General features: G+C 36.2%; 1 protein-coding gene across 2 annotated transcripts in view; it reads right to left on the reverse strand.

The window, feature by feature from the left end:
• SP3 (Sp3 transcription factor) overlaps window positions 1-20802 on the reverse strand; it is a 58234-nt gene that overhangs the window by 7922 nt on the left and 29510 nt on the right. For both annotated transcript variants that reach the window (XR_011461683.1, XM_070358549.1), the window contains one exon: window positions 1626-1818. Coding sequence is in view for 1 of the 2 variants with exons in the window: in XM_070358549.1 (XP_070214650.1) it covers window positions 1626-1818 (193 nt within the window). In the remaining variant the exon portion in view is untranslated. The remainder of the gene's footprint in view (window positions 1-1625; window positions 1819-20802) is intronic.

Here is a 20802-nt window from a genome sequence, read left to right on the forward strand (position 1 = left end):
GAAGGTGATTCTACTTTAAAATATATTTAAAGTCTGGAAAGATAAATACAAATATGTTACAACAGTCATCTTCAAGTGGGGTAGAAATTAGGTATTATTTTAATAGTCTTCTATATTTCTGAATTTTTTGAGCATGTTTTAGTTTAATAAACATAAATTTGAAACTTTCAATTTAAAGAAAAAGAATAAACAAAACACAGGCAAAGCCATGACCCTCAGATTTGACTTTAATGAATAATTTATCTTGAAAATTCTTCTAAAAATGAGGGTAAACTTCAGAAAAGTTGTTGTTTAACCAAATTCCACACTAATTTATTTAAATTGACCAAAACATTTCAAAGAATAAATCAAACAAGTGAATAATTACCATTAGTAAATACAAATGCCTAAGGATCAGATGCAGAAGCAAATTTACTCAGGACGCAGTATAGTGGTTAAGACAGGTCCAAGAGTAAGAAACTGGGTCCAAATCCCAGTTGTACATGCTCTTAAAAACCATTCATCCTCTCCACGCCTCACATATAAGACTATCTAGAACATAGTAAGCTCTCACTTTAACAATTAGTCATTATTATTAATGGGAATGGGCTGGCCAGTGTACAGATCAACTTTTCAAAGGCAGGTAGGCTTTATTAGATCAAGTTCATTAACTCTATTAATAGATCCCCCCACCCCTGGTCTATTTAAATAGCTCATTTCTGACAGAGGTATATTAAGATATTTCACCATGACTGGAGGATTTGGTTGGTATGTCTTTAGAGTGCTATCAGTTTTTTCTCTATACACTTCAAAGTTGTGGGGAAAAGGTACCATGGCTAGTAAACTTCTTGATGAAAACTTCATGTTATTAAGAAATATATCCCTATCTATCCATTTGATTAGGTGAAAATATCAAATAGATATCAAATGATACCATGTCTGCTATGCATATTTCCTTTTTGTTAACATTTGCCTAATAAATCTCCTTCATTCCTTTATTTTCAATATTTCTGTGCCAATTTAAGATGTTCTTTATAATCAATGTAAGGCTGGAGTTTGTTTTTTAAGGATAATTGGAGACTCAATCTCTTAATTATTAAGCTTAATCCATCCACATTTAATACAGTTACTGATAGGTTTTGAGTGTGTCATTTTTTGCTTAATGTTTATTTTTAAAAACACGGAACAGAAATATTACAGTTTCACTTTTTAAAAAATTCCACCATTAATGCTTATTATTCATTTCTGTTGAAAACGGAAAATACACTTTATCACCAATTTCTAAACTTATTTTTATATTATATAAGTTATTCTCAAGTTAAGAAGCAACTTTCTAATCAGTATTTAGGCAAATCTCATTGCTGGTTTGCAAATTATCTGATATGGGCCTGTTAAATGCCATCTTACTACACTTCTTTTTAAAGTAAACTAATTTTAGTTTTTTAAAAAAAGGCATTCAGAACTAAAAATGTGATTTCACATATTTTGTTCACTAACTTTTTCTGCCACACTCATACAGACAAACACACAAGATGATCATGTAATGAATAATTTCCCTTAATTAGGTGACAGGGCATGCAGCATTTCAAAAATTAGGATGATGATATCAGCAGCCTAAAAAAAAAGTATGTTGCATGTGTGCATACCTCCCACCACCTTCTTTACAGTTGGGACAGGTGCAAGCTACCCTTCGAAGTCTTTTTCCTTCTTGGTGTTGTTGGTCCCCTTCTTCATCTACCACCTGTACTCTTAAGTGTGTTAGATCATTGGTATTCAATGTAGAATCACCACTGAGCTGCCACTCTTCAGGATCAGGTTCTTCTTCCTTGATCCTAATATCTAAAGAAAAAACAAATACAGATGAGAAGCAGCCCACTGGCCCAAAAAGATAGCAAGAGATCTGAGCCTCTCTAAGATAAAATGAGTAAATACTATGTATACGTAAAAAAATCATCTGTTGGTGGAGCATAATCATTGCTCCTTGTTGTGGATTATTCTTTTAAAACAATTTGTTTTATTCTAAATATCAGAGATTAAGCCAAAAAGAGAGCATGAGAGCTTGTTTTTTAAAATTCAGTAAGAAAGCCAATTTTTTTTTTTTGAGCAAGCTAAGTCATAAAACAATCTGAAACTTAATTATAACTGTTCAAATAGTCAATATATCTAACGGTCAACTCAGACTGGAACAAATTCTAATGCCTTAAACCTCTCTCGTACAGTCTGTATCAATTATACCCATTTGTAGAAACTATGGGAATGCAATTAGGCCTACCTGTAGGTACTATGAAATTATTACTCATAAACCTAACCTTTAAAGTCAATGCTTGCAAAAACATCCACAATGGCCACAACCACAGTATCACTGTGGAAGGAGGTACCCATGTAAGAGAGATTTTTTATTTTCAAGGAATTTTATTATAAACCAGACTGAGAAACAAAATGAGCATGCAATGGTGACGAAGAGTGGATATGGCAGGAGGCTACATCATTTTCTCAGCATAGCCAAACATCTTTCTTTATATCAATAATGAAATGACATCATTTTCTAAGTGAGCTAAGAGGTTTTTTCAATTCAGAAAAAAACAGTATCTTTTAAAAAACAATACATGATTTAGAATACTGAATAGAATCGTCTTTGGTAAAACATAAATTTCTGCCCATTTTCATTTTGACTTATGTAAACTAAAAATCTCAATAGAAAATTATTTTAGATCTGTATTAGTCATTAATAACTGGAGCCAAAAGTAGCACGAAGAATAAAATATGCTTTATCTAATATCTCCAATTTATACTAATGAAAACTAGAATGTACAACCAAGAAAAATGCCTCAAACAGTTTAAATTTATCAGAATAACTACAACTAAAAATCAAGGAGGGAAATGGGAAGAGAGAGCACTCTGGCCTGGGCAACCAGGTAGATGGCGGTGCCATTCACTGCAATAGTAAACACTAGCAAAGGTTCAAGTGGAGGTAAAGAAGGACAGTTAATGAGTTCAGTGTTGCTGGTCATGGAGTCTGAACTGTTGTCAGACAAACCAGTAAAAAAAAAAGTTGGACCTGCACAGATGGAGTCCATCCAAAGAAGTAGGTTAGAAAATTCAAAGGCTATGAGTAGAATGAGAACAGAATTAGCCTGTGAAGAATGCAGGTATTTAAACAGACAGAAGAGGAGGAATCTGCCCAGGAAAATGTGCTGTATTAAAAGAAAGCAAAGAGGAAGTGGTCAACATTAGATACTGTAGAAAAATCAAGACATCAAGACAGAAACTAAGAACACGGGCAAGAAGCGAAAAAGTGTTTAATAACACGTATAGGTAAGTTTTTCAAAACACCTGGGTTGAGAGGAAGACAGAAACATGACAGTATAGGCTGAAGGGACCAGAGAAGAGAGTCTGGGGAGGGAAGTGTTTTGTTCAGTTTGTGAAGACAGGAAAGACTTGAACATGTGTAAATGTTTATGAGAAAGATCCACTACAGAGGGAGAGACTGAAAACACAGAAATGAAGTCTCTAAGAAATAAGAAGGGGATGATGATCCATAGCACTTACAGGTTTAACTGAGGGAGCACAGCCACCTCTTTTTCTATTACATGAGAGAAGAAAAGACATAAGCACATTCTTTCATTCAGTAAATAATTAGCTACTATGTGCCATGAACTGTGTTAGACCTCAGAGGCAGAGAGAATTTGATGGTTGGAAGTTAAGGGGAAACTGGTTTCTATTTCCCTAGTGAAAAGATAAAAGAATTAGATACGTATAAAATTCATCCAAACACACAACATAAATGAGTAGTGATCACTCTATAATCAGGTGTCCACCTGCACCATTATGACAAACACTTAAATACTTGCACAAACACTTCATAGTATTAGCTTTTTTACAAGTTAATTAAAAGTCTCAGCATACAAATAGCACGTATCCTATGTTGGATAAATTTTAAGTCCATAAAATGAGGAATTTTTAATATTTTTCATTGGATGATAATTGCTTTACAATATTGTGTGGGTTTCTGCCATGCATCAACATGAATCAGCTCAAGGTATACACGTTCTGTCGCACCCATAGAGTAGCACGCGTCTCCGTGCTGGCTCTCTCACTTCGCCCCACCCCTCCTTCTCCCACTGTGCCCACAAGTCTGTTCTCTATGCCTGTGCCTCCACGCCCTGCAAAGAGGTTCATCAGGACCATCTTTCTAGATTTCACATGTGTGTGTTAATATACAGCATTTGCTTTTCTCTCTCAGATGGTTTTAAAGCTACTCATTTTACATTATTTGTAACAAGATAGCAAGGAAAAAGGAGGACAGAATGCTAAATATAGATAAAGGACTCTAGAGAGACAGAAGAAAGATTTAAAGAAAATACACAGAACAAATACAGCAACTGATGAGATAGGGCAAGAATGAAATACAACCCGACTGAGAGGATAACAATATTAAGAGGGCATTCCTACTCCTATTGCTAATTCTCTTAATGGAACCTATAAAAAAAAAAACGACTGAGCAACTAACACTAACCGTTACTTATCCTTCAAGATTAGTTCAAATGCCATCTCCTTTACACATGCTTATGTTAGAATTAATTCTATTTACTGGTTCACACATCCCTTTAGATAATGCTTCACTCAAAAGTGCTCAGAAAATGCAATCTGACTAAATAAACAAACCCTTCCTTAAGGAGGAATTTCCAATATAGCTAATAATCTACCTGGAAAGACTGTCCTTGGCTTCACTATGCTCCTTCTACCAATAAATAACACATATAGATAAGATTTTAAATTGTTCATTTTATCCCAAATGGATACTTAATTTTCTAGCATCACTTAGTGAAAAAAAGAAAAGTCACTTCATATGGACAGGACCACTTAGTGCTCACTAAAGACAATAAGTTAAACTGCCCAACAGGTGTTATACCCAATTTTTTCATTTTACTTGATCATACACACACTGGGATATTTTAGAATATTAATCATAAATTTAACTAATTCTAAATAACCCCTTTGCCAACCTGCATTATTAATTTAAGACAGACAAACCTTCAAACTAAATCTTTAGTACTTGGCAGTCAAGTTTGTATTTTCCTCAGTATCCTAGTATAGATAATAGGAAAATATTTTTTACCATGCTGTTATTAGAGCCCCACATGGTATCCAGTTACTCTTAGAAATCTACTGTTTATAAAGCTCAAGAGAAGGGTAAGTAATACCCATCAAAATGGGCCACAGAAGTATGAAAAGGTATTCAACATTATTAGACACCAGAAAAATTTAAATCACAGTGAAACACACATCCACCAAGATGGCTAAAATTTTTTAAAACAGACCAGGCCAACTGTTAGCAAAGTAGTACAGCAAGAGCAACTCCCACACTGCAGGTGGATGTGTAAATCCGTAAGACGACTTTGGAAATCTTCTGACCATATCTCTTGAAGTTGAACCTATGTATACCCTACAACCCGCGCAATTTTACTCCAACAGAAATGTATATACACATGACACTAAAAGTACAGAAATTCACCCTTAACTGGAAGTAACTCATACATGTTAGTGTTGGAATAGGGAAAAAAAAAATCATGATATATTCATTCATACAGTGAATATGTTAAAACAATGAAAATGAACTTACATGCAACAGGAACATCACCAACATGTAATTTTAAATAGAAGAAGACAAACACACACACTCTTACATACAATGCCTGTATCTATAGACAGATATGCCATTTAAATAAAGCTCACAAAGCTCAAAGCAACAGGAAATACTACTGCACTGTGACTGCCTACCTTTACAACGAGTAATGACTGGGCACTGGGAGACTGCTGAATTGCTGGCAATATCTTATTTCTTGATCCAGGTGGTAATTTCTCCTATGTATTCGTTTTATAAAAATTCATCAAGTTATACACATATGATTTGTACATTTTTCTGAATGTATACTATACTTTGAAAGATTCTAAATACAAAAACTTAAAGTAACCTACAGGAGATTACTTAGGGAGTCTTAAAGACAGTCAATCAATGTTTGTTGTGGTTTCAACTCTAGTTCCTAAATAACCAATGATCCCTTCTCCTACCACTGGGATTTATAAACAAAAAAACCTTAAGACGACTGTGCTCCAAAAATTAAGTCCTTAATTTGAAGTTTAGAATATAAAGTTATTCACTCTACAAATATGTGAGTGATTACAATATGCCAGTCACTGTTCTAGGTTTCAAGGATAAAAGTTAACAAGAGTTAAGCTCATGCCTCTATCAAGTTTACTTTTTAGTGGGAGACAACAGGACAAATAAACAAGTTAGTATGGCTACTCCTGAACAATGCATGGGTGTAACTCACTGTCCTGCTACACACATCCGAGGAGTCTACAATGCAGATCGTGTAGTATTGTTGTATTTACTACTGAAAAAAACTGTGTATAAATGGACTTGAGCAGTTCAAACCCATGTCCAAGGATCAAATATACATAGTGCTTTGTGTGGTAGTGAATTGTTATGGTAAAAAAGTAGAGTAGGGACAGACAAAAAGCCAAAGGAATGAAGTACATGTTTCAAATAGACTGGCCAGAAAAGGCTTTGCTAATACAGTAACACCAGACCCTGAAGGAAGACAAAGAGCAAGAAGGTGGGGGCAAGAATTCCAGGTAAAAGGAAGAGCAAGATGGATGTATGTTTGTCGTGTTCAGAGAAATACAAGGAGGCCTGTGTGTCTAGATATGAAATGAATACGAAGGAAGAGTAGTAAGTGATAAGACAGCTGAGATAAGTGTGGGATACCATTATATATGATGTTCTACATTGTGTATTACCTTGTAGGGCACTAAAAGCTTACATTTTATTCAGTGAGTAAAGCCACTGAGAGTAAGAGGGGTGATAGAGTGGCCTAAGACTAGTTAACGAGGAAGTAGTAAGGATTGGTCAGAGTCAGGAAATAATTCGGAGGCAGAGTCAAAGATATTTGTGAACAGATTTGGTAACAATTTTATGTGAGGTGTGAGAAGAAGGAGTTAAGTACAACTCCAAGGTTTTAGCCCTGTGCAACTAGAAAGATGGAGTTGCCATTAACTGAAACAGAAAAGAGGTAGAAAAAGGGTTTCCCACGTGGCACCAGTGGTAAAGAGCCTGCCTGCCAATGCAGGAGACGCACAAGATGTGGGTTCGACCCCTGGATTGGGAAGCTCCCCTGGAGGAGGGCATGGAAACTCACTCACTCCAGTATTCTTGTCTAAAGAATCCCCATGAACAGAGGAGCCTGGCGGGCTACAGTCCACAGGGCCCCAGAGAGTCAGACAGACTGAAGCAACTAAACAGCAGCAGCAGAGATAGAGAAACTACGGCAAAGAGGTGCCCCTCGGGGGTCCGTTTTCGGATATGAAAGTTTTGAGGTACCTATGAAATACTCAAATGATGTTGATTAGGCAGCTCACAGATCTGGAGTTCAAACAGAACTATGGTCCATAAAAATTTGGGTATCATCAACATAAATAGCTGGTTACTTAGAGTCACCTAGAATGGAGTGTATACAGTTAAGAAACCCTGGGGCACTAAAGTGTACAGAGGAGATTAAAAAAAAAAAAAAACAGTGAGACAGGAGGAAACTGATGACCAAAAGCCATGTGAAGAAATCTTTTCAAGAACAACATAATCGTAAGTTCTCAAGGACATTTGCGTATACATTTAAGAACTTTATAAACTTAACAGCACTGGTTTTTTTATTGTGCCTATTAATATTTTCTACCTCAAAATGCTTAAATTTCCTCTTCATCTGGCCTGATATATGACAGACTACTGTCAGTTTATAGTTTCAACTATAGCTCTGTCCCATAGATACAGCTGTTTTCAAAGTCTACCCAAATAAAACAAGTTTGTACAAGAAATATATAAATGAAAAAAAATTTCCAGGGTGTCCCCAGTGGTCCAGGGGTTAAGAATCCATCTTGCAATGCAAAGGACACTGGTTCAATCTCTAGTTTGGGAAGATCCCACACAAGGGACAAGTAACCCCTTGCGCCACCAACTACTGAGCCTGCGCCCTGAGCCCACAAGCCGCGACTACTGAAGCCCACACTCTCTAGGGCCCGTGCTCCGCAAGAAGAGCTGCTGCGGACAGCAACACTGCAAACAAAGTAGCCCCCACTCTACAAAGAACTAGAGAAAGCCCATGAGCAGCAACAAAGACCAACTGCAGCCAGAAATAAAAAACATTGACAAAAATATTTTTTCCAATTTCCTGCACTCCTCAGTAAGAGCTGAAGGAAAAGAAAAAGAAACAGGGACATCAAATGATGAAACACACACACACACACACACACACACACACACACACACACAGAGTATGGTTACAAAGAAAGGACCAATTTTCTTGTATAGTCAATGGACAAACACAAAATTATAGGAAGACATATTTTAACATGTCATTAGTACACTTTTAAATAAAGAAAAAATACAGGCTGTATAATCAATATTAGTTAAGTATTAATAACTCAGGGCATGTCTAGATTTCTAATAAAAATACTACCAGAAGAAATACTAAATGCTTCTTCTGAAGACTATTTGCTAATTATTTGTCAATAGAGCTAACAGAATATTTACAGTAAGTTCTTTGCTGGTTTATCAAGTCTGAAACATGCATACTTAATTTAAATAACTAACACTAGATAAATATGAATTACAGTACTGTTGATAAAATGAGACATTCTCCTTTATCAATAGGCTATCATTAGGACTTTGTTGTTCTTATCAAAGGCTTTCATGTTCTCTGCCTTCAATTTTTAAAGTACTGATGAAATTACTTCATTTGATTCTAAAAATTTATGTTTTCTCTTTAATCAGTTTCACCTGCTATAAAAATCACCTAAACAGAATTACAGGATAATCCTATAAGATCTCATATATTATTTAATTAGATTTTCACATTCATAATTATTTAAATTTCTATGAACATTTCAGGGCTACCATGTCTTTTTCTAGTTTTTCTTTCAAGGGGATAGTTCTAAACTATAGACATGGATTCCTGAAAATATAACTGATCTAATCTGATCAAAAGAATTAACACTTTAGTGGGAAGTTTTAAAACCAAATTTTATTTCTTTACTAAACATAAACTATATATATATATATATATATATATATATATATGTATGTATATGAAATCTCTGCTTTAACATGAAACAATCTCTTTCCCATAAACCCTATATTCTTAGCTTTGGATAATTACTCTTCTATGACTGCTCCCTTCCTCTCAAATTTAATCTTTAATCTCTATTAATCTTTTTCAAATCCAACCCTCTATTATTTACAGTCTTTTCCCAAATTATTTTCAAAGCTTTTCTACCCAACTAAAGATTATTCACTAATAAATTATTCTTCTTAGTAAATCTAAACAAAAGCTTTTATAAGATACACACACATAGACATAACTAGAAATGACCGATTTTCAAATATGCCTTATAGAAGACCTCATGTTACAGACATGCCACAAATACATGAGAAGAAAACCTATGACCTGCAATTAATACACTGTAAACAGTGAAATATTTATTTAATCTGCAGTACTATCCAACCAGTCCATCCTGAAAGAGATAAGCCCTGGGATTTCTTTGGAAGGAATGATGCTAAAGCTGAAACTCCAGTACTCTGGCCACCTCATGAGAAGAGTTGACTCATTGGAAAAGACTCTGATGCTGGGAGAATTGGGGGCAGGAGAAGAAGGGGACGACAGAGGATAAGATGGCTGGATGCCATCACTGACTCCATGGACGTGAGTCTGCGTGAACGGGAGTTGGTGATGGACAGGGAGGCCTGGCGTGCTGCGATTCACGGGGCTGCAAAGAGTCGGACACAACTGAGCGACTGAACTGAACTAAATATATGTTACTGTTAAAGAAACAGTGTTCTACTCTACCAAGTGATAAAATGTAAGGTTTACTATTTGTTGAACACTATTACAAATACTTAATATACATTAACTTACTTCATACTCCCAACTACCCTAAGGTTTTAGCTGTACTTTTTCCCTCCTATCTATGAGAAAACAAAGAGTTTACTAGTTTCCCTTAAGTCACACAGCTGAAGCCGGGATAAAAGACAAAGAATTATGCAAAACCACATCTCAGGGACTTCCCTAGTGGTTGTGTTTAAGAATCCACCCGCCAATGCAGGGGACACGAGTTTGATCCCTGGTCCAGGAAGATTCTACTCACTGAGGGGCAACTAAACCCTTGCACAACTACTGAAGCTGGTGATATACAAGAAAAGCCACTGCAATGAAAAGGCTGTGCACCACTAGAGGAAACCCCACTCGCCTCAACTAGAGAAAACCTGCACACAGCAATGGAGATACAGCACGGCCAAAAATAAATTTAAGGAAAACATACTGCAAGTATCGCTAAAAATCCGTTCCCTCCCAGGGCTAATGTCCAGGAACAGTAGTCTAGCCTCTTTACATTTGAATATGTAGTTTTAATTTAGCTTGTTCAAATTAAACTAGTGACTTTTAAAAGTCTACTGATAAAGACAATGTTGTATATACATACAAAGAAATATTGTGCAGCCTTAAAAAAGGAAATCTTGTCATGTGCTACAACATGGATGAATCTTGAGAACATTATACTAAGTGAAACAAGCTAGTCACCAAAGGATCGAATGCTGTATGAGTCTACTAATATGAAGTATCAGAAATATACAAAATCTCAGAAATAGAATACAGAACGGTGGTTGCCAAAGGCTAGAATCACAGACCATGGCAGGTTACAGTCCATGTGGTTGCAAAAGAGTCAGATACGACTGGGCAACTAAACAGCAAAGGCGAGAGAAAGACGGGGAATGGGTACTCCTTCAGTTTCACAAGGTGGAAAGGTCTACAGACTGCTGTACACTAGTGTGAATATAGTTAACACTACTGAACTGTAAACCTAAAACAGTGAAAATAAGAAATTTAATGTTATGTGGTTTTTACTAACAATTTTTAAAATCTGGGGAAATTTCCCTTGTTGAGTCCCAGTCCCACAGATTACCTATTTTAGGAATCTTACAGATAAAATTTTCAATGTCACAAATAAGTTCAAGTTAACTATGAAGGACACACATCAATGTTACTGCAGGCAGTATTCTTTGCTAAGGCTCATCCCTTCCTCCATTAAGCTGAAGAGACTAGTTTTCCTCTCTAATTTCAGATTGAAAAAGACTACTTTAAAGCTGTTCCAAAGTTTCTTGAAAAAGAAAAAGGTGTTTTCCTCCACCACTCCCCTAGGTTAAAATAATACCCAAAAGAGAGCTCCCAATAAAGCCCTGACTGCCATCTAAAAAACGGTAAGTGATCTGTTACAAGAGGTCTTACAACTGTCACTATTCAAATCCTTATAGTACCAAACATTCATCTTAAAAGGAGATTCAATTTTTAGAGACAAGATGATGATCAGAAGTTACATGTTATGAGTACTAATATTAGTACCTAAACTGTAAGATGTAATTTTTGTTCTTCATTCAAAACTAACCATGATCATAATATAAACTGGATCTCTATAGTAGTTTACCTCCCAATCACCTAACAGTCACTGGAATAAGCAAAACATCTTCTTAGTCTAAGCAATTCAGGACGAAATACACTGGGGTTTTTTTGTCTTTTTTTTAGGTCTTCTTTAGTAAGACTAAGAAGGAAAATATACAAAAACAGCAGTAAGTTACATATGATTTTTTGTTACCTCACCTCTCATAATCTTAAGACTCTTCAGTTTTCGTATCATCCTTCCAGTAAATATTAAACATATCTTCTCCCATGATCACATATATATTCTTTATGTTACTCACCAAGGGTGTAAAAGATAGCACTACATTAATTCTACCACTAATCCATTCTAATTTCACACAGCAAGTAAATTCTCTTCCAAATTGGTTTGCACTCAGAATTCCCTGGTGGTCCAGTGGTTAGGACTTGGCCGTTTCACTGCCGGAGCGGGAGTGGGGCTGGGTTCACTCCCTGACTAGGGAACTTAAGAGCCTGCAAGCCATGCAACATGGCCACCTCACACACACACACACACACACACACACACACACAAGTGTTTGCAGTCATCTCTTAAAATATTCTTTCAAAAAATAACTGACAAGATAGATACTATATATTTTTATCATAATTTGTTGAAATAACAAAGGCAATGGCATATAGCATATTACTATATGCTCATTTTCTTAAATTTAAACAACTGGGGGGGGGTCTCTCCTAAGTTTTAATTATCAAAAAGTCCTTAAAAAAGTAAACATTGGAAGAGTGTGATCTACTTCAATGTTTTAATTATTTATCACAAAAAACACATAGAAAACTTCTAAAATTCAAAATCTGCAGAGCATGAGTTGTTTAGGATGGTAATTTACCAGATAAACTACAGGTCACCGTATTTTGAATGGAAATCTCTCCAGACTTAATTATACATTTACCTACTTTCTTTAGCAGGAAGTTGATGACTCAAATTCATTATTAAAAATAATTTATGGTATTAACTTTGTATTAAAGACATACAGAATTCTGTTTTTACTATTATTATTTATTCTATCTACTTGTGGGTTTTGTTTTGGTTTTTTGCCTTCTTCCTAACTCTTCCAATCCTCTATGTCCGAGGCCACACATTCATTGCCCATTCTAATGTGTATCTTCCAAGCCAGTTTTAAACTGGGAAATTTGTCAGAATTGTTAAAACTATATATAAAATATATTATGCCTAAAGAAAGAACTTAAGGCTTTTCCTAAGAAACCCAAATCCCCCAAAATGAAGATGGCCACAGCAGTGATACATGCTCCAGAAGAGGGATTTTCTAATTATAGTTCCTTAAAGGATACTATAAATGTCAGCAGAAAGATGACCATGTGTAAGCCTCAGGCCCTTATATAAATCAGAGCAACCCCATAAGGTCAGTTTTATACACTGGAGTTCTACCTAAGGCTTCATGAGGAAAGGTTCTACTCTAGCACTGAACTAAAACTGATGTTGCTGCCACTGACATTAGCGTTAGAAAAAACAGTTGTTTGGGGTTTTTTCCCTACCACCTCATTTAAAAAAAATATTGCCTTTAAACAAAAAGATGCCCTCAATTGATTTCCTCAATCCTGTGTTTAAAATGCATATTACTTTCTTCCTAAGGTTTATTCACTATACTTTCTACAGATTCAACAATCTTAACTTTAGTTGCTGCCACCAGAAACAGGAAACAGTGCTTTAGACCGGGTCACGGACCAGCAACTAGTCTGTGGCCTGCTCGCAAGCAACCGGGCCGCACAGCAGGAGCAAAGCCTCATTTGCATGTGTAGCCACTCCCCACTGCTGGCATTACCAAATTACCACAATGTAATAATAGAAATACAGTGCACAATAAATGTGATGCATTTGAATAATCTTGAAACCAACACCTCATTCCAAGTCCATGCAAAAATTGTCTTCCACAAAACTGGTCCCTGGTGCCAAAAAGGTTGGGGACCGTAGACCCAGTAAACCATATATAGTTCAACAATTATTTCTAGTTTTAACAATTATTTCTAATTAAAATGTTACAAGTTTCACTGTTCTCTTAATTTTTCCTGTGTCTTCTACAATACACAATATAATCTCTTTGCCATGTTACACATGAAAGAGTCCATGGGTGGGCTTGGCTTTATAAGAAATACAAGCCAAAAAGTTGTATCTTGGCAGTTTTAAAATTGGTTCATTTTCTTATGCCCTCAAAGTTTAGTGTATTCACCATTTACTGAGCACCTACTATGACTAAAATTATAACATAATACATCAATAAGAATTAGTGAGATGGTGCTACAGTTAACAAACAATCCAAAAATCTCAGTGGCTTGACACAACAAAAGTTTGTGTGTTCCCATTAATTTTACATGTCCAACTCTGGCTGGCAGGGGAAAAAAATCTGCTTATCACAGTCCCTCAGGACTCTACTTGACACATGCTTCTAAGACTGTCTTGCCAAGAAGGTAGAAGGTAATGTGGTAAATCATCCTGCTCATATTTTACAGCCACAGTTAAGTCGCATGGCTATGCTGATTTTAAAAATGACATGAAACGGCAATCCTATCATGTGCTTAGAAAGAAGTGATGGATTTACTGAAGAATCATGACTCCCGAGTCCCCATGCTGGTCAAATATTCAATTTACTTTCCCTCCCACATTTGGATACATTTGTCCCTTTAGTTAAATCCCACGTAGTTAACAGTATCAAACTCAAAGCTCCTGGGTCCAAGTATGGCCCTTCTTTACAGAGACCTATTTTCTAAAACAAGTTATCTACCTGCTTCCACAGACACAATATACAATGACAGAGAAAGGCAAGCATAACCATAAAAAAAAATATATATATATATATATTCTTGTCCAGAAGATAAAATAGTCAATAGTTCAGAGCAATTCATAAACCCTGCTGAACAGGTAGTGTAAGTGTCCTCTGCTCTGGGGCAGAGGATTCTCTGATCACTGGAAGGAGCTTCTCTGTCCAGTGTTCTCTCAGCTTTCAGCTCTACCTTCCAGGAGATTTTTTTCCTTGCCTGCTATCCTCCTCCACAAGTGCAGCAGACAAAGGGAGTGAGCATCTTTAGCTAAGTCTGCTGGCAGAAGATTAGTGGACGGCAATCAGCTTGTGCAATTACACTTTCTTTCATACTTTCCACTCTTGTTTCTTGGGCTGTACAACTCTCCAAAAAAACTTAGAGGCTTCCTTACCTGTTTGATTCTAGCCATTTTCAAGTGCTGATGTCTAGAACCACAACTTTTTCTCTAGACATGTCTTTTAGACATTCTACATTTTTCTTTCGTGTCCCATAAGACACGAATGTGGAGTCTATTTCTATTTAATTCTGGGTGCCTTGGAACTACTTGGCTTTAGTAGGGAAAAAACATACTTTTTAAAAAAGTCTCTTTTCCCTAGCCCAACTGAAAGGCATCACTCCCTTAAGCAGATAGACCTCTACTCTGAAACACCTTAATTCATTCAGACTTTTTAACAGTAAGTAATGGTCATAACCTTGATTGCCATAAAAGTTTTAATTATCTGCTCAAAAGATGTCTCAGTTTCATCTCTTACTGACAGTGAAAAACAATTGCTTTTTCCAATACTACAATTCCCTGAATTTCTGGAGTCTCTTTACCGCTCTTCCTTCCTACTTACAAAGTAGCTAATTGTATGTTGCAGCTCATTTCTTTCTTATATCTTTTCAGATGGAGCTAACAGCAGCAAAAATACAGTTTGTTTTCCAACCTCATCTCCTAACGCTATAAATGCATTGGATACTTTACTAGCCTTCCAAGTTATTGCAGGCAAGTTTTCCAAATGCTTCTTCCCTACGCTGCATATTCCCAGCCTCTAGTATCCGCTTCCTTGCTGCCCTGGTCCTTGACCAATGCCACATTTGAGGGGCTTTGTTAGAGCGCCCTACTGCTTATATCAACTCTGCTTTTAAGTCAAGATAGGTTACATGAATTTTGTTCAATAGAAATAGCTCTCAAGTCACATATAAAATTTTAAAGTTTTCAGTAGCCACATTTAAAAGGCAAAATGAAACAGTGAAATTAATTTTTATGTATTTCATTTAACACAATATATACAAAATAATTACATTTTAATCTGCAAACAATATAGAAATTATTGAGATATTTTACATGCTTTTCATACCAAATCTTTAAAATCCAGTTTTATTTTCACATTTAATCACATCTCAAACCAGTCTAGCCACATTTCAAGTGCTTAACAGTATCATGGAGCTGGTGGCTACCAATATTAGACCATGCAGGGCAAAATAAAACTGCAGTAGCAAGCAGCCCCTGAAACAGTGGCTTAACACAAAGGCTTATTTTTTATTCATGTCCACCATAGTTTAGCCAAGAGTGTAGTGCATGCTTTCCTCACTTACGGATCAAGACTGGGAGAAGAGTCAGTGTGGCATATTTCATTGACCAAAGCAAGCTACATAGCTGCACCCAACTTGGTTGTGCCCAGAAAGAAAACCAGAAATATCAGGTAGATATAGCTCTAATGACTATCGTATCCAATTTTTAAGTCACAATTTAAAACTTTCAAATTATATCATCAAGGAATTATATCTTTAAAATTTTCCTTTTTTCCCAATAGACACCTACTTCAAAAAGCAAATAAAGTAGTAAACTACTACTACTAGCTAGCTAGCTAGCTAGTTAAAATAGAGCTCTAGGACAAATGCAGTTTCTTTGCCATTAAACATAACTTTCTCAATAGAGTTTCTGGAGATTCGGTTAAAGCAATCAAAAAGATATGACTAGAGCTCAAATACTATTTCTTTTACTTCATTTTGGTTAAAAAGTACTTCAAATCCTCTTTAACTTCTCTTATCAATTATTTTCAAGTGACTACTGCCACTGAAACAAGGCCGAAGAAAAATTAAATGGAAGAGAAAATGCCACATTTATTCCTCTAAAGTGGATAAAAGAGAGGAATATAACATTAATCAAGACTAAAGATAGTTTTACTACTTTTTTCAAAAAGACTTATCACCTTTAGAAGTTAACCTTCTGTCATTTAACACTATAACAGAACAATCAATTGCCTATTTATTCATCCAAAACAAAGGCATTATTTCAAAGCTTAAAGCTTTACTTTCACAGGTCTAAGGCTAAAACCCCTTTCTTCTAAAAATAAATGCTTACACTCTATTTTATCTTCACTTAAGCATCCAAAGAAGAATTTTAGCCTATCAGAGGGCCCAATGTACTGGCTGGATTACATGAAGTTTTAGGAATTAAAGGGTATCCCAATGAGATAAAAATGGTAAGCAAGAGAATATCACAAGGAGGGACTACTGTAAATAACATAGGAAATTTTGGTTAGGGAATAAATGTGTGCTGGTATGTATGTGGATTGGCTTCATATAACCATTAAAATCTTTGAAGTTGGGTGTTCTTATTGTGATTCAGGAGAAAATAAGCATTTAAATAAAGCATAAGTGATAATATCTCAAACTGGTAATCAATGTAGACGATTTTTTGAGAGAAAATAATAAGACAAAGCCAAGTCGCAACCAACCAAACCAACCCAAAACTACACTGATTCCAAATTAAACTTTCTGATGCCAGCCATCAGAAGACAAAAATATCTGTTTTCATGTTACTCAAAGAAATCTACTTCTGCACTAAAACTATTACCCTACGAGAATATCTTAGAATGGTACAAATTATACACATTTTTCTGCATTTTTTATTGATGCTAACAGAGTACTTTATTAATTTGTAGTCCCCATCCCCAAAAGTCTCCCCTAAATCTTCTTTTGTAACTTTCTCCTTCGTTTACCTACTCATGACTTCATGTCTTCACCTCTGATCTACAGAATTCCAATCCTCTGTCCCGAGCTCAGTCCTCTCTCTCTACTACCAACAGTCTTCTCAACCTAGCACCACAAATTCTATTAAAACTGGTATCCTTTTCTTCCCCCAGATCAGTTTCCCTTCCCAACTCTGCCAATGACATATTTTTAAAATAAAAGACTCAGCTTTTATTCCCACTAGCTTATCATTAGATCCTATAGATATGTCTTTTGAAATGTCTAGCATTTTTTACCTCATTATTCTCATATAACTGAAATAGCTTCCTACTATTCCTATCCTCTTCAGCGCCAGTTTCTTCCCATTACAATCTATTCCTGAAATATATTTTCCAAGGGTTGCACTTATTCATGTTATTTGTTTTAAAACCTTCAAGGGCTGAAGTTAAAAATATTAAAATCCTCACCAACAGTACTCAGAGCTTCTACTCTTACCCGAATGAGCCCTATCAGTTTCCAGTCCCCAGCACCATTGAAGCCTTCTATCGACACCGTCACAGCGTTTCCCAAAGCGCTTCTCACAATGCACCCAATGAAATACTCAACTCCAGATATGTATAATCAAAAAAGGATGCTGCTTCCTTCCCTTGAAAGTGAAAGTGAAGTCGCTCAGTTGTGTCTGACTCTTTGCGACCCCATGGACTGTAACCTATCAGGCTCCTCCATCCATGGGATTTTCCAGGCAAGAGTGCTGGAGTGGATTGCCATTTCTTTCTCCAGGGGATCTTCCCGATCCAAGAATCGAACCCAGGTCTCCTGCACAGTAGGCAGACACTTTACCATCTGAGCCACCAGGGAAGCTCTGCTTCCTTTCCTTAGACAAGTTTATTTTCCACTACGCTAATGAGAATTTTCATAACCTATTTAATAATACCCATTTGGTATCTTTTGTTGTTTAGTCACTAAGTTCATGTCTGACTCTTTTGTGACCCCATAGACTGAAGCCCTGGCAGGCTACTCTGTCTGTGGGATTTTCCAGGCAAGAATACAGGAGTGGGTTGCCATTTTCCTCTCCAGGGGATCTTTCTGACCCAGGGATTGAACCCACATCTCCTGCATTGGCAGGCAGATTCTTTACCATTCAGCCACCAGGGAAGCCCCCATTAATATCTTTACCAGTCATTTTTTGGGGGAAAATGCTGGATTATTAAATTGTCTTCTGGATAAGCTGCCTCTATTCTCACTTACATGACTTTTTGCCCTGGAAAACACATCTTCCCCTCATTTTTATACCTATACAAATCTATATTCATCTACTGAAGTTCTCCCTTTTCCATAAAATCTTCCCTGTCAAAACCCTCTTTGATATTAGACTCCTCTGAACTTTAATTCTTCTAAATTTCCTCGTATGCAGACAAGACTAAATCAAAATTCCTTTTGCTTCTTTTTTCCCCCAGAGATTTATAGATTCATTTCTGAAACATAATTCTCAATGTCATGAGTCTTTAAAAAGCTACACATTTAACACAATTACACAACTGGAAGTAACATACAATAAACAAGTACCAAATATTTGACACAACTGAACAAAGTTAATTATTTCAGAAACAGGTAAAATTCACATCATGTTACCACACAAACCTATGTTTATTCTATACCTATTACTCATATTTCATTTATTCTCCAAAAAAAAGCAAGAGATTGAAAGATGAAGAAGAAATAATTGCTGAAGTCCAAAAGAAGACAAATGTTAACTACAAAACACAACAAAAGAAATACAGGCTATTAAAAAAAGTAGTAATTTAAAGGAGTCAGGAAAGGCTATGGGATGAGGCAGTATCGGAGCTAAGCCTCAGAAGATGTCAACTCAAAGGTTACTCCTCTATTCTGTTCCTAAATGTGGTTCAACATTAGTATACCATTTACCACATTACATTAGAATCTTCTACCTGACTGCCTAACCCAATGGTTCTCAAAGAAAAGAGGGAATTTTGTCCTTTGGAAGACATTTGGCAATGTCTGAAGTCATTTTTATCATCACAAATGAAGGGTTAGGGGTGCAACTGGCATCCAGTGAGATACTGCCAAACAATGGAGAGGACAACCCCCACAACAAAGAATTATTAGGTCTAAAATATCAATAATGTGGAGATTTGAGAATACCCAGGCTAATCTTTAGAGTGTGAACAATTCTGGTGTAAGAAGTATCTTATTCATCCTTGTATGCCCACCAATGGACAGAGCAGGAAGTCTGTACATGGTGGTAGACTCAATATGGGCTTCCCTGACAGAATAATCAACCTGCAATGCAGGGGACCTTGGTCGATTCCTGGGTCAGGAAGACCCACTGAAGAAGGGACAGGTTACCCATTCAGTATTCGTGGGCTTCCCTGGTGGCTCAGCTGGTAAAGAATCCACCTGCAATGCGAGAGACCTGGGTTCAACCCAGGTTCGACCCCTGGAGAAGGGAAAGGCTACCCACTCCAGTTATTTCTGGCCTGGAGAATTCCATGGACTGTATATAGTTCATGGTGTTGCAGAGTCAGACACAACTGAGCAACTTTCACTCACTCACAGGCTCAATAAGCCTCATTTTAAAGGCAATGGAATACAATTTACATATCAATTATACCTAAATACAGATGAAATAAAAAATAAACAAAGGCAAGGGAAGAGTCGGTGAAGATTTTAGAGAAGGCAACAACATGACCCATGTTTAGGGAAGATAACTGATGTAAAGGATATGCTGAAATGATTTCCAGTATCTTCCAAAATTAAAAATGCATATAATCACCAGATATGTATCTATTCTGCAGATACACATACTTTCCCTAATGGGGAAAAATATGTGTATAAGGATAATCACTGCAGTATAATCTGAAGTAAGATAGAAAATGAATACACATCAGTAAGGATATTATTAAATGACAAGATACCTGTTCAGCAGAATACTGTTACTGCAATTGCCAAGAATGAGATAGCTCTATTCTTGTAAAATTAAGAGAGGCAACATAAAAATTTTTAATGCAGAAATATGAGTACAACTTTAGGGAACGGCAGAGAATATATAGGAATGGTAGTGTTTGTAAATGTATCCTTCCACTAGAGATATTCCATACAGTTAAACAAACAAACAAACCTGGTAACAATGGTTATCTCTAGGGAGAAGACTGGAGGGTTAAGATAAGGAGGGAAAGATCTTGAAATCACCCTTTAATATATTTTCTGAATGTATGTCTTGTGCAGGTATTATTTATTATCCAAGAAATAAATTTTCCAAAAAGAATTTTGAATGCACTAGAGAGAGGAAAGATTAGAGGAATGAAAAACAAATGAACTATTTTAACAGCCCAGGAGAACAGTAAAAGCCAGATAGTAAAATGAAAACGGACAGAAGAAAAAAAAAAAAAATCACAAAAACATGGCAGAGATAAAACCAAAAGGACTTGGAACTTTCTACCAGGAAACAGATAAAAGAGTTAACCCTGCACCTGCATGCAAGCAGCTAAAGGTAACAGGAGAAAGAAAACAATGGTACTAACTACTCAAG

This window comes from Bos mutus, chromosome 2 (assembly GCF_027580195.1).
Source record: "Bos mutus isolate GX-2022 chromosome 2, NWIPB_WYAK_1.1, whole genome shotgun sequence".
Classification (NCBI taxonomy): Eukaryota; Metazoa; Chordata; class Mammalia; order Artiodactyla; family Bovidae; genus Bos; species Bos mutus.